The following is a 13,021-nucleotide window of genomic DNA, read 5'->3' on the forward strand; positions in this document are numbered from 1 at the left end:
TGTAAGGGTTTAAGGCTTTATATTTCCCTCACATCTTTACTTTTGCTCTAGCTCCCAAGTTTTGATATCTAGATTTTTCAGCATAACTAAACTATATTGTTATATTTTCCATTTTAATTTCTTCTTCAATTCATGAGTTATTCATCAGTATTAATTTTGTTCTTAATTTCCAAATATTGAGGAATTTAAAAATTTTATCCATTTTCTTATTAACTTTTAACTGCATCATGGTCAGGTAAGACTAACTTTGCTTTGAAATTTGTGTAGATTTTTTTATTGCTTAATATATGATCAATTCTTATAGCTGTCCCATGTGCCTTTAAAGAAAGTATATATTATTTAATTGGTTGATGAGAAATATATATATATATATTACATCAAACATATTAGTTTTGTTGTTTAGTTCTTCCATATTCTTTAAAAAAATTTTTTTTGTCAGCCTGAAATATTTATTGGTAGCCATTGGCCATGTTTTGCCCAGGACAGTCTAGATTTATACTTGATATGCTGGAGCTATTATTCAGGGTACACATCTGCTCCCAGATAAAGTATCTTTCTTGGAAAGTTCTGGGCACTGATTGCCCATTGTGGTTTTCTTTCTTTTTTTTTTTTTAACCAGAAAAAAGTCCTTTAATCATTAATGGTAAACATTTTAACAGTGGACATGAAATGAAAGGTCCAATGGAAGATATTTACCTAAAAATGAGGCAAACCTAGTCTTACATTGAACACATTTTGAGTTATAATTACAACCCTGCACTAAGTCTTTGTTTTTCTTTTTTTAAAAAGTTGTGGTAAACAGGAAATAACAAGTGTAGGTGAGGATGTGAAACCCTGGTACTTTGCTGGTGGGAATGTAAAATGACTCAACTGCTTTGGAAAACCGTTTGGCAGTTTCTCAAAAAAGTTAAACCTAGAATTACCACATGATCCAGCAATTCTACTACCACCCAAAAGAATGGAAAGCAGGAAATCAAAAAGAATCTCGTATACTAGTGTTCACAGGATTATTCACACTAGCCAAAAAGGTGAAAACAATCCTAATGTCAGTGAACAGCTGAATGGATAAATAAAATATGGTATGTACGTTCAACGGAGCATTATCGAGTCAGACACAAAAGGACAAGCATTGTGTGATTCCTCTTATATGAAGTACCTAGAATAGGGAAATTCATAGAGACAGAAAGTAGAATAGAGGTTACCAGGGGCTGGGACCATTGTGGTTTTCTGAATCCATGCAACACTTTCTCTCTCATGATGACATATTTTTTGGTCACCTTAGAGAAATTCAGTCTGTTTTCACTGACTGTTGAAAAAAATCAGTTTCTCAGACTAATTTTTTTGGTAGGCAGTCCAGTTTAATAGCATGTACCATTGAGAACTTTTTAAACCAACTAAAATTAGATTCTAACACTCTACCTGGCTTGTTACAACTGGACCAAATCTATTTCCAAGGTAAAGATTAAATGCTGAGCCTTTAATTTTATGTGTAGCTTTTCATTCCTACCATGTAAATAAAATACATACTAATACATTAAAAAGAAGCTCTCGTATACTAAGCCCTTACCATGAGCCAAGCACTTTGTGCTTCAATTTTATGAAGTTCATTCATATTAATCTAATCAATATGTCTTTTGTATAGGTAAAGAAATGGAGGCTCAGATGTAGAAATTAACTTTTCCAAAGTCATAGGGTAGGCAGTGTATAACATGGGGATTACATCAAGGTTGTAGGACTTCAAGGCCCATATTTTTAACGACTAAAAATTTTATTTTTAAATCAAATTACTGAAAATAAACTGGACAAGTTTTAGAAGTTGCTGAACTTTTTACTCTCACTCCAAGTGTATTTGGTTCCTTCTTTAAAAAATTTATATTTAAAAATTATATGTAAATCTAATTTTTATTTTAATGTTTTAAATAAACCATTGCCATTATTTTATAGCTATCTACAGATACTCTTGAAGGGAAATTTTATAGAGACAACTATATACAATATTTTTGGAATATTAACATGTCACAGTATTACACTGCTCGAAGTTTGGTATCCTATAATACAAATTTTCAAACTTCAAATTCCAAACAGTAAAATGCATAGTTTTCCCATACTGAAATATATTTTTCTAAATAAATGGTCACTTTGTCAATACAACAGAAGATCACCTTGGGAAATCATGACTACTAGAAAAACAACTGAAATTACTAACCACTTAGCTTTGGGCTGGGTGTTCCTAGCGCAGGTCTAGGATCTTTCACCAATATTTTGGAACCAGCTATGAAAAGAAACAAAAATTTTACAAAATTTAATATAATAAATAACACACATACACACACACACACACACACACACACACACACAGTTTGATGCACTGTCAATTTTATTCTTTGAGATATCATATAGTTTTCTCCAAAATGTCCTGTTCACTATAGCATCTCAGTCCTCACTCAACACTTCTGTTCAGCTAACAACTTCTATAATTATCCCCATTATAGTCCAGTGGGGCAAAGGGAATATCAGTGCTGCCTTAGTATTTTGGGGTCTTGTTTCTTATTTTAAAAGCATAAACCAACATGGAAACAGTTGATTCCAACATGGAAGTTGAGGGCTGAGGGTATGTTCCTGTTGCTTAAAGGCAAATAATTTGGGTCGGGTTCATGTTTAAGAGTTAAAAATTGTTGGGAATTCCCTGGTGGTCCAGTGGTTAGGACTTGGCCCTTTTACTGCTCGGGCCCAGGTTTGATCCCTGGACAGGGAACTAAGATCCCACAAGCTGTGCGGCATGCCCCCCCACCAAAAAAAAAAAGACTTAAAAATTGTTAAGGTATCCCATGATGTCACAAGAAATTGGCTAGTCTCAAAGGTAAAGAGTTAAACTAAAGTTTTTAAGTCAAACCAAAAGGAGCTCAAAATCATGTGGGGTGCTGAAAGTGCCTGCAAAGTTGAAGCAGCTGTGATATGCAGTGCTTGTAGACCTGTAAAGACATACATCTTTTTCCTAAGAACAAAGTAATGTCTTTAAAGGTTTTAAGGGGAAGTTATTTGGTTGAACATCACCTTGGCTGCAAGGTGGAGAACAATTTGGAAAGGAGTGGGTATTGATTTGGGTAGAGAAGTTAGAAGGCCATTTCAGTAGTCTCAGTAGAGATAATGCTGAGTTAGATTACAGTAACAGTGATGATAAATTCAAAAGTGGATAGAATTTTTTTAAACCTACTAAAATTCTGGTGGATTTAAAGAGACAAGAAGATGTCAAAGGTGACTGCTAGATTTCTATTTATTATGTGATGATGGTACCACTGAGTTAGGGAACATCAAGAGAAGACTTACAGTGAAGGGAAATTGATGAGTTTAGATTTGCATATATTATTTAAATGTCTTTGAGAAATTCAAGAAGAGATATTAGGTAAGAAATTGAGCATATAATTCTGGAGCTAAGAGAAGATAAATGAGCTAGAAATATTAATTTGTAAATAACCTTCATAGAGAAAACTTTAAGTCACTGGCTTCAATGAGATCAGATCACCTAGGGAGAGAACACAGAGTGAAAAGAAGAGAAGACTAAGAACTGAGCTTTAGAAAAAATGGGTAGAAAACATTAAGCTTAAAAAGGAAATGGAGAATAGGTAGCCAGAAATTTGAGGAGATAAAATATTTATTTATTCAACAAATATTGATTGAACACTTTTCACATATAAGGCACTGATCTAGTGGTTAAAATCACAGTTGTAAATACTTTGACAAAGTTTCTTTTTTATTTTTACGTAAAAGAACCCTAAAATGGGCCATATTTAGATTTATTAAACTTTCTTTTTTTTCTTTTCTTTTTCTTTTGAGCTTATATTCTAGTCGGGGAAGGGCAGATGAAAGGACAGGAGAGTGGAGAAAGACAATAACAAGTAAACAAATAAAAGAATAAGATCTCACACAGAAGGGATTCCTATCATGAAAAATTAAAAAAAAAAAAGAAAAAAGAAACCTGTAATGTTCTAGCTAAGAGAAGAGAGTGAAAACATTTCAAGAGGAGAAAGTCATTTACATTTGTGAAGGCCACAAGACGTAAAGAATTAGAAGGACTGAAAAAAAAAAGAATGTATTGATGACTTTATCAAGAATTCTAGAAAAACCTCCTTTGTTCCTTCTTCTGGAAACATAACACTTTTTTCCTCTGGTAAACTCATTACAACTTGTTCAGATGGGGATTGTCCTGATCAACCAAAGCACCAACCTGGGTGGGAACATCACCTAGATCTGGTCAAACTGTCATATCATCGTGGCTGAGAAATGAATTTGGAGATGGATTCCATTAAAAATTGTGGCAATCAGACTTTCATATAGTGCTTTCCTGACCAAGTTTTGGGAAAGACTCTTTCTACTAGGGTTATTCTACCAGAAGGATATAAACCCAGGAATGCTGGCAGCAATATTCCCTACTATAGTGGGTTGAATAGTACACACTCCAAATTCATGTTCACTAGGAACCTCAGAACATGACCTTATTTGGAAACAGAGTCTTTGAAGATGTAATTTGGTGAGAATCTTGAGGTAAAATATTCCTGAAATAATCCCTAAGTCCAATGACTAGTGTTTTTATAAGAAGAGAACAGGACATATAGAGATACATAGGAAAGAAGGTCATGTGAAGATAGAGGTAGACATTGTAGTGAGGCATTTATGAACCAAGGAATGCCAGGGATAGCCAGAAGCCATAACAAGCTCGAAGGAGGTAAGGAATGATTCTTCCCTAGAGCCTTCAGAGGATACATGGCCTTGTTGACACCTTGATTTTGGACTTCTGGCTTTCAGAACTGTGAGAGAATAAATTCCTATTCTTTTAAGTCACCCAGCTTGTGGTACTTTGTTATGGCAGCCTTAGAAAACTAATATAACTTCTGTGAATAGAGAACTAGGAAAAGTAATAAAGGCAAGAATTAAAAATAGAGCATGCAAAAGAAGCTATAAAAAGGCCTAAAAACATTTCTGTGCCCCGGGATCCAAAAGTGTCTACATCACTCCTACTCTTAGAGTTGGCGAACAAATTTACCTTGTTCCTAAGTTAATCTAAATTGATTTTTTTTGGTCTCTTGTATCTGAGGAAAGCTTAAACAGTACAAAATCTTCTGTTGAAAGCTTTTATAGAGAAAACTTACCTTCACAAACAGGAACTTTTCCACTCCAGGTGTTATCAGATCTACACACTCTATGTTCTGTTCCACCTGCTAAGAAGAAGCCAGGCTGGCAGGTATAAATTAATGTATACCCATGGGATGGAAGGTCCATTCCTACTACATTTGCATGAGCAGGAGTTTCTGGCTGTTTACAGCTGTGGGCTATATCAAGAAAAGCGAAAAAATGTTCATTTTTATAGACATGTTAAGAAACTTTTGAGATCGGAGTCACAATATATTTTTATAGGTATGTTAATGTTTTTATATAAATATAACTTGTTATTCTCATGAATCAAGGAAAGCTTATCAATGTAAATGTAAATGTTGTTTTCATAGACTAGCATTTCATAAATGACCATCTGTGGAACACTGGTGGTTGTTAACATATAAACTGAGAGAAAAAATAAAAGACTAACTCTGGATAATTAAGCTAATAAATGTATACTATATCACCATTTTAGAGAGTCACAATATATATTAGCATTTTAAAGGATCTAATAAGTCCTGCTTAAGATAAGTTTTAAAGTTGATCAAACTCAGATTTTCTATACCAGTTTAGGAAATATTAATATTTAATTTTTATTTATTATATTTATTTTAAATTAAAAAGCATGTCTTCTAAAGGTAAATTCAACCACAGTTTAGTACGTTGCTCTGATATTCATATTTCCTAATGTAGAAAGTACAATTTAATAATTTTTTGCATATGGAATTTTCTGGCCATATTTTGGGTCCATATGCTACGAGTATCTTTTCATTCATTTAATTTTTTGATTCCACTAAACCTGCACTTATGACACTCTCTGACCCTGTCGCTCAGTTCACCTGTGTCTTATGATGACCATTCCCTTCTTAATCAGAAATAGATGCTACAAAGAATTCTCCCCCTAAGCAAGACAACATTTCTGATCATTTGTTCATGGATATAGACCCTTAAAGATGGTCTCTGAGAAAAAGTGTTCTGTGGACAAATTTGTTTGGAAAAATTTTTTTCCATTTGTTTCCTAGTGGATATGTACTAAGCTATAAAAAATAGCTAATATTTTTAACATTATGTGAAAAACATTTTGTTATGTGGTTTATATTTAATATAATTCAGTTAATAAAATTTAATTCTTATTGAGGAAATACTGCTAAGAATAAACACAAATAGTCTGTTTCTGCTACATTCTTAAGCCCCATTATGCACCTATTAGATATTCTGAGATGCTCTGCAGTAACAGAAGCCGTTTAATTTTATTTAAATCATCATATCCCACATGCAGGTCATCAAAGAATCTTAGTTTACTATGAAATACCTCAGTATATCCCACACAGCTGTTCTAAAGTATGTACACAATTCTCTTTCAAGGAATTTTGCCGTATTTAAATATAAGCCAGCCAGACATGTGACACGACTTCTCAGTGGAGTGTTCTGCTGCTTTTCAGTAAACTGAGGATCCACAGGGGCCCCTGTGATTATTTGGGTGGTTCTGAACAGGGATGGAGTAAATTCACAGGACTTATTTGGACTTCAGTAAATCTTAAAAGCTAGAAACCATTCTGATGAGTATTTCTATTCCTGCTTACTCTTCATTTTTCTCCCCCGCAAAAAAGATGGAGAGGAAATAAAAAGAGAAAGTAGGAGGGAAAAAAGAGATAACTCACCAGCTAAAATTTATTTCTAACTGTATTCAAAAAAGACTGTTTAGTGATCTTTGCTCTTATTCAATCTGTACAGCAAGTGTTTTCAACTTAGAGTCAGTGCACATTTAGAAGCTCCAGGAAATCCTAAGTAGTATTCAAATTTTTGGTTAAGGTATTCATGCATATATCCTTTCATGGACATTTCTAGCTTTCCTCAGGTTCTCAGAGAATTTCACAAGTGAAAAAGATTGAGTCTCTACTATGTTGGAGCCTCCTGTATCTCACAAGTACTTCAGATTCATAGGTGCAGATCTATGAACCTAAAAAATAATCATCATCTAAAATTACCTGGTGACCAAACTGAATGCAATTACAAGAGCTTTTCAAAAAGAACAAAATTTTGCCCTGTGCCTTCTGACTTCTTAAAGAATAATGTTCCCATTAGCCATGGGGGTATGCTACAGTAAAACACTATATGCATGAATTATATTTTATAATAACCTAAAAAAACAATGCAACAGCTCTTTTACATACATATAAGCTTATTTTTCACATGTGGAAAAAAATGCATATAAATTCTTATCCTTGATAAGTATAATTTTCTTAGCCACAATACTTACGTATGCACTCAGGCTGAATTCCACTCCACGTGAGGTCAGGAAGGCAAGTACGTGTTGTAGACCCTTGGAGAAGATGTCCTTTTTTGCAGTGGAACTGTACAACACTTCCTACCTATAGCAAATTACAGAGAGAAAAACAAATGTTCCAATGCAACTTTAAATACAGCAACAGATAGAATAAAAACATGGACGAGAAAATGCTTTCAAAAGAAATTCTGCAAGGTAGAGGTTGGAAGGAAAAGAAACTGAAATCTGATTTAAAATAAAATTGCAGAAAAAAACTGAAGAAAAAATCCCTTAGATTTCTTTGTGTGCATATCATCATTAAATACTTGAATACAATGTATACATAGGTGCCAAATATTTGCCATGGTGATTTGAAGAAAATATATGATACCAAAAGGCCAATAAGCTACATATGAATATAAGATAGACAAACAGACAGTTAAATAGAGACAGATAAATGAAGATGGATAAAGGCAGATACGGAAATAAAGATAGCTAACAACACAAGAGGCAGTGAATATGTAAGACAGTAAACGCAATATGAGATTGAACATAGAGGTGTTTATTGAAGGTTGGATTGGTAGCAGAAAAATACAATGGAAGACATGCTATTTGCATTAAGCTTTTAAGGGATGCGTAATTTAGATAAATATATAGAACAATGGTTCTTAAAGTGTGGTCCCCAGACCAGTAACCTCAGCATAACCTAGGAATTTGTTAGAAATGCCAATTCTGGAAACTTAGCTGAGACCCACTGCATCAGAAACTCTTAGGGTAGCAACCAGCAATTTGTGTTTTAAAAAGCCCTCCAAGTGATTTTAATGCAAACTAACGTTTGAAAACAACTGATATAAGTAGAAAAGATAAGAATATTATGAGAAAATGTATGGTGGTTAAAACATACATCATATAGTTTAGCAAAAAAAGAGAACACTTTTGATTGGTTATCATAGATAATTTACACAGTGAGGTGGGAATTTGGGAGTAAAGTAGAAAGCTGTGAGATATAGGTAAAAAAAGAAAACAGACCCCAGAGGTGTGTATACTCGGCTTTAACTTTGACTCTGATCTTGAATAAGGTATATCTCCTCTTTGAGACTTAACTCTCTCTATATAAAGATGGTATTATTTCTCTTGCAACTTAAGGATTAAATAAAATAGGATATACAATTCGCTCCACATGGGCATGGAACATAAGCCTTAAATAAATTCCAGCTATAATTATTCAGTCAGAGACATAATAATCAGTTTCTGAAGACTCTCAAATAGCAGGCTATAGCAATTGAATTTTTAAAATAAAAACATAAAGTTGCTAAAGCTTTCAGAGCAACTAAAATTTATGTAGAAAATAAAATCTTTGAAAAATTAAACTAACCACTGTATGGGGAAACTATGAAACAAAAAGAATGATGAACAGTAATTCTAATTATGAGGCTTGAATTGCCATTTTAGATTTGAGTGGATAAAGCTTGACCAACTGTGGCAATAGACATGGGAAGGAAGTTGTTTACTCAAAATATATTAAAAGGAAAAATCATCAGGATTTATTAAATGATTAGAGGTGGAGGAGAAGATAAGGGGTATTTAGAGTCTGCCACTTCAGCCTTCCCCAGCATATGGAGTCTGACCATGTTCAACTGCTGTCTTAGGGCTTTTCACATAGACTGTGTTTCCTTTTTTTCCCATTAGTTCCTACTCCCACCTGCTAAAGCAACATGAGGCTAAGCTTAATGTGACATAATTTGATACAAGATTCCACTTGGACCTTGAGACTAGCTATATTCCACCATCTTTCTTATTCTCGTTACCACCCAGAACTATGCTACACTTGAAATGCTCAGTTCTAATAGTCATTCTCTTATAACAACCTTTATCCTTCCAGTTATCTCATATTATGCCTTCCGTGACAGCATCATCTCTGCATCCAGGAGATCTCTTATCTTCTTAATGCCCGATTTTGTCCAGGGCTACTACATTGCTCCACTCCAGGGAGCACTTTTCATGCTGTACTCAATATAACCCTTCAAATTGTGCTCCAGAGCAAGCCATTCACATACTCCCTTAAGTTGTGCAATATGGTGCTACAGATTTTTACTTCCTCATATAGTTTATACAACTGATCATGTGGACTTTGCAATTCCATCCTTTAGTCAAACTGGCTCCATAAAACCCATCACCTCTATTAATCCAGCAATCTTACTTTAGGCTAGATCTCAGTTAATGGCCAGCCTTCACCCATAAATCTCCCCTCATTTAATCTACCACCAAAGACTGACAATTTTACCTCCTAAATCTTTCTCAAACTGTCCCCTTCCCTCTTTTCCCACGTATACCTCTTGTTTTAGTCCTCAACATGGTTTCTCAATGGTTCTCAAACTTTAGTATATAACATAATCACCAGAAGGACTTATCCAAACATAGAGAGCTGAGCTCCCCTCAGGAATTTCTGACTGGGTTAAATCTGAGGGAGACCCCAAAATCCACATTTCCAACAAGTTCCCAGGTAATACTGCTGCTGCTGGTCAGGGACCACACTTTGAGAATTACTGTTATAACCAATTATAATAATCATCTAACTTGTCTCCACTTCTCCAGTCTTGACCCCATTGAATTTATTTTTCATTCTAAAGTCAGAGTGATTTATTCAACATGAAAGTTTTACTTTATCATTATCCTTCTTAAAATCTTTACTGGCTTATCCCGCATAGGATAAAGTTACATTATGTTAACTTGGTGGATAAAAGCCTCCATAAACTGATCACTAGCTGTCTCTAGCATCATCATTGACCACTTACTTTTACTCAAATTGTGCTCATATAATATTGAATTTCTGTAGTTCCCATAATGCATGCATATTTTTACACTGTCTCTCCCACATGGAATGCATTTCCCAACTATTTTTTCCTAGATCTTACCCTAAAAGATTTAGCTCAGACAAAATTTCTAGAAAGATTTCCCTGCAGCAAGCAGACTAGGAAAGCTGTCTCTTATGTGCTTTATTAGTTGCTTTCAATGTTATCAATATTATCAACCTATCCTATAAAATCATCTATTCCATCTGACCCACACACCAAAATGTTAGCTCCGCTCAGCCAAGGACCATATGTTATTCACCATTATACACCAAGAGCTTAGAAAAGTGTCCTGAAAATGTTGGAGCAACTGAAGGAATGGGGACTAAGAACTTAGTATAAAATTATTTGATTACTTAAAAAGATTTAACATGTCTATCAGTTTCTTAAAATATAGTGATATCCCTTCCATACTTTAATTAACATAAAGTTAAATCATTATTTGTTCTTTGAAGAGTACATTTGGGTTATTTCATCAACCTTTATATTAGTAAGGAATGAGAGACATGATCGATTACATACACTTCTTTTTTTTTTTTACTTCTAAGACTTTTTCCTCATGTCTGTAATCTTTTCTGAAATCACGATAAATACTGCTTTACATATTAACCAGATACCATAGAACTAAAATCTATTTAAAGTTTTTCTATATATCAACACACTTAATAACAAAATTTTTGTCAAATTCACAAATACTCATACCTAATATTTAAGATACCTAGAGTTATACAAATTTAGTAACTGATTTTTATTCAGCATTTGTTGTATTCAAATCAATCATCAAAATATTCTCTAAATATTAGTGAATTAATAATTTTGCCAGTGATAAATCCACTTAATAGTATATTTTACATATCTCTCCATCCTTTTCCAACTTGTCATGTAAATTCCTCTGACTATAAGTAATTTCTAACATAAATAATATAATTTGAATATTTGTAGAAAAATAAGTAACATTATAAAATTTTCCATTATATAATTTTAAAAATTCTTGTAAAATAATTTATGTACAATTTTCCTGCCAATATTTACTAATAAAAGTGTTATTTGTATAAGCAATTATACAAAATGTAAAAATTAATTTTAAAAATTATTTTTATATCAAGATTTAAAAAAATCCATATCAAGTTTTAATTGCAGTTAATGTTTAAATAAAATTTTCTTTAAATTGGCCCAAATTAGCATGTTGCTTACAAATGCACTATAAAATTATAAGACATGTCTAATTAGTAAATATGACTTACCTTCTTTAACTCTTTATTCCCTCTTTAAAATGTTACAGTTCAGTTCCTTAGTCATGAAGTTAGAGATCTAATCATATGATTAATCAAAATTTTAGAAATTTAAAATATTCTGAATAAGATCTATCTTCCCTTTCATGATGTTTTATAGCAAATTACTCTTACTTTGCTAGAATTTTCATCACTGTATTTTTTTGTGTCTGATTTTCAATATCAAATATTTGTTTAACTGGAGTACGCAGTATGGTTCCTAGCAACTTATCAAAATATATATATAATAAAGGCATCAAAAATTCATATGCTCCCTCTGTAATATATTTTAAACAACTATTTTATATTGGTATTTTTATTATGCTTATATTAAATACTTTACCCAAGAAAAGTTGAGGTAGCTTCTAATATAATTTTAATACATTAAAATTAATAAAATTTAAGTAGAAAGGCAGAATCATAAAAATGAAAGGATAACACATATACTTAAGATGAGGTGCAAGGGATTTTCGCTGACTGAGCATCAATTTTGGACCCTGAGCTTCCTGAATGAGAAAAACAGAATTAAGGTGTTTTATCAGTTTTTATTAAAAAATAATCAGAAGACTTCAATTTTAAATGTTTAATTTTACTTTTTTGTTTTAAAATTCATGTTATGATATTCACCATTTAAGGTAATAAAACACTATGTAACACACCTGCCTCATTCAATGTACTTATGTACTTATTTCAATTATAAACTGGAAGTCATACATAATCACCATGGTTGTTTTGTTTTTTTATTTTGGAAAAGTCATTTAATCTAAAAATCATATTTCCATTCATTTCACAGGGATTGTCACATGAACCAACCAAATGTAAGAAAGCCAAGTTTCAGAGGCTACTCAACAGAATCTGTATTTCTTTACAGATATGCTTAGAGATGCAAAGGCACATTTTTTTTTCTTTTGAAGCCTGAAATAGCAAAACGGTTTTGTGAATACCAGGGAAAAAGTTCTAGTCACAAATTACTTTTTAACTATGAAATTGGATTCTACACACCAGTCAGTATTCAATACTAAAGTTTAAAAGTGCGTGATATATGATTGTTGTTGTTTTTTGCGGTACGCGGGCCTCTCACTGTTGTGGCCTCTCCCCCTGCGGAGCACAGGCTCCAGATTAGCGGCCATGGCTCACGGGCCCAGCCGCTCCGCGGCATGTGGGATCTTCCCAGACCAGGGCACGAACCCGTGTCCCCTGCATCGGCAGGCGGACTCTCAACCACTGCGCCACCAGGGATGCCCCGTGATATATGGTTTTAAATAAAACATTAAAGTGCCATTTTAAGTACTTTATTGACATTATATCACACAGTACTTTACAGGTAGCCTAACTTAATTAAACATGCAAATATTTTATTCTCCAAAATATGAATAAAATGTCTTTTACAGTGCTTTTGAACACTCTAGTATTAGTCTTAGTCTAGTATTAGTATTATTAGTCTAGTATTAGCTAACCGTTTATGAGTTAGATTTTTTAAC

The 13,021-nt window shown here is 33.2% G+C and overlaps 1 protein-coding gene across 3 annotated transcripts in view; it reads right to left on the reverse strand.

Annotated features, from left to right (window-relative positions):
- The window catches only part of CSMD3 (CUB and Sushi multiple domains 3), a 1,083,470-nt gene that overhangs the window by 19,632 nt on the left and 1,050,817 nt on the right, over window positions 1–13,021 (reverse strand). For all 3 annotated transcript variants that reach the window (XM_032609830.1, XM_032609829.1, XM_032609828.1), the window contains 3 exons: window positions 7,412–7,523; window positions 5,148–5,327; window positions 2,207–2,272 (listed from right to left, as the gene is read on the reverse strand). In XM_032609830.1, the coding sequence (XP_032465721.1) occupies window positions 2,207–2,272; window positions 5,148–5,327; window positions 7,412–7,523 (358 nt within the window). The remainder of the gene's footprint in view (window positions 1–2,206; window positions 2,273–5,147; window positions 5,328–7,411; window positions 7,524–13,021) is intronic.

The sequence above is a fragment of the Phocoena sinus genome, chromosome 17 (genome assembly GCF_008692025.1).
Source record: "Phocoena sinus isolate mPhoSin1 chromosome 17, mPhoSin1.pri, whole genome shotgun sequence".
Taxonomy (NCBI): domain Eukaryota; kingdom Metazoa; phylum Chordata; class Mammalia; order Artiodactyla; family Phocoenidae; genus Phocoena; species Phocoena sinus.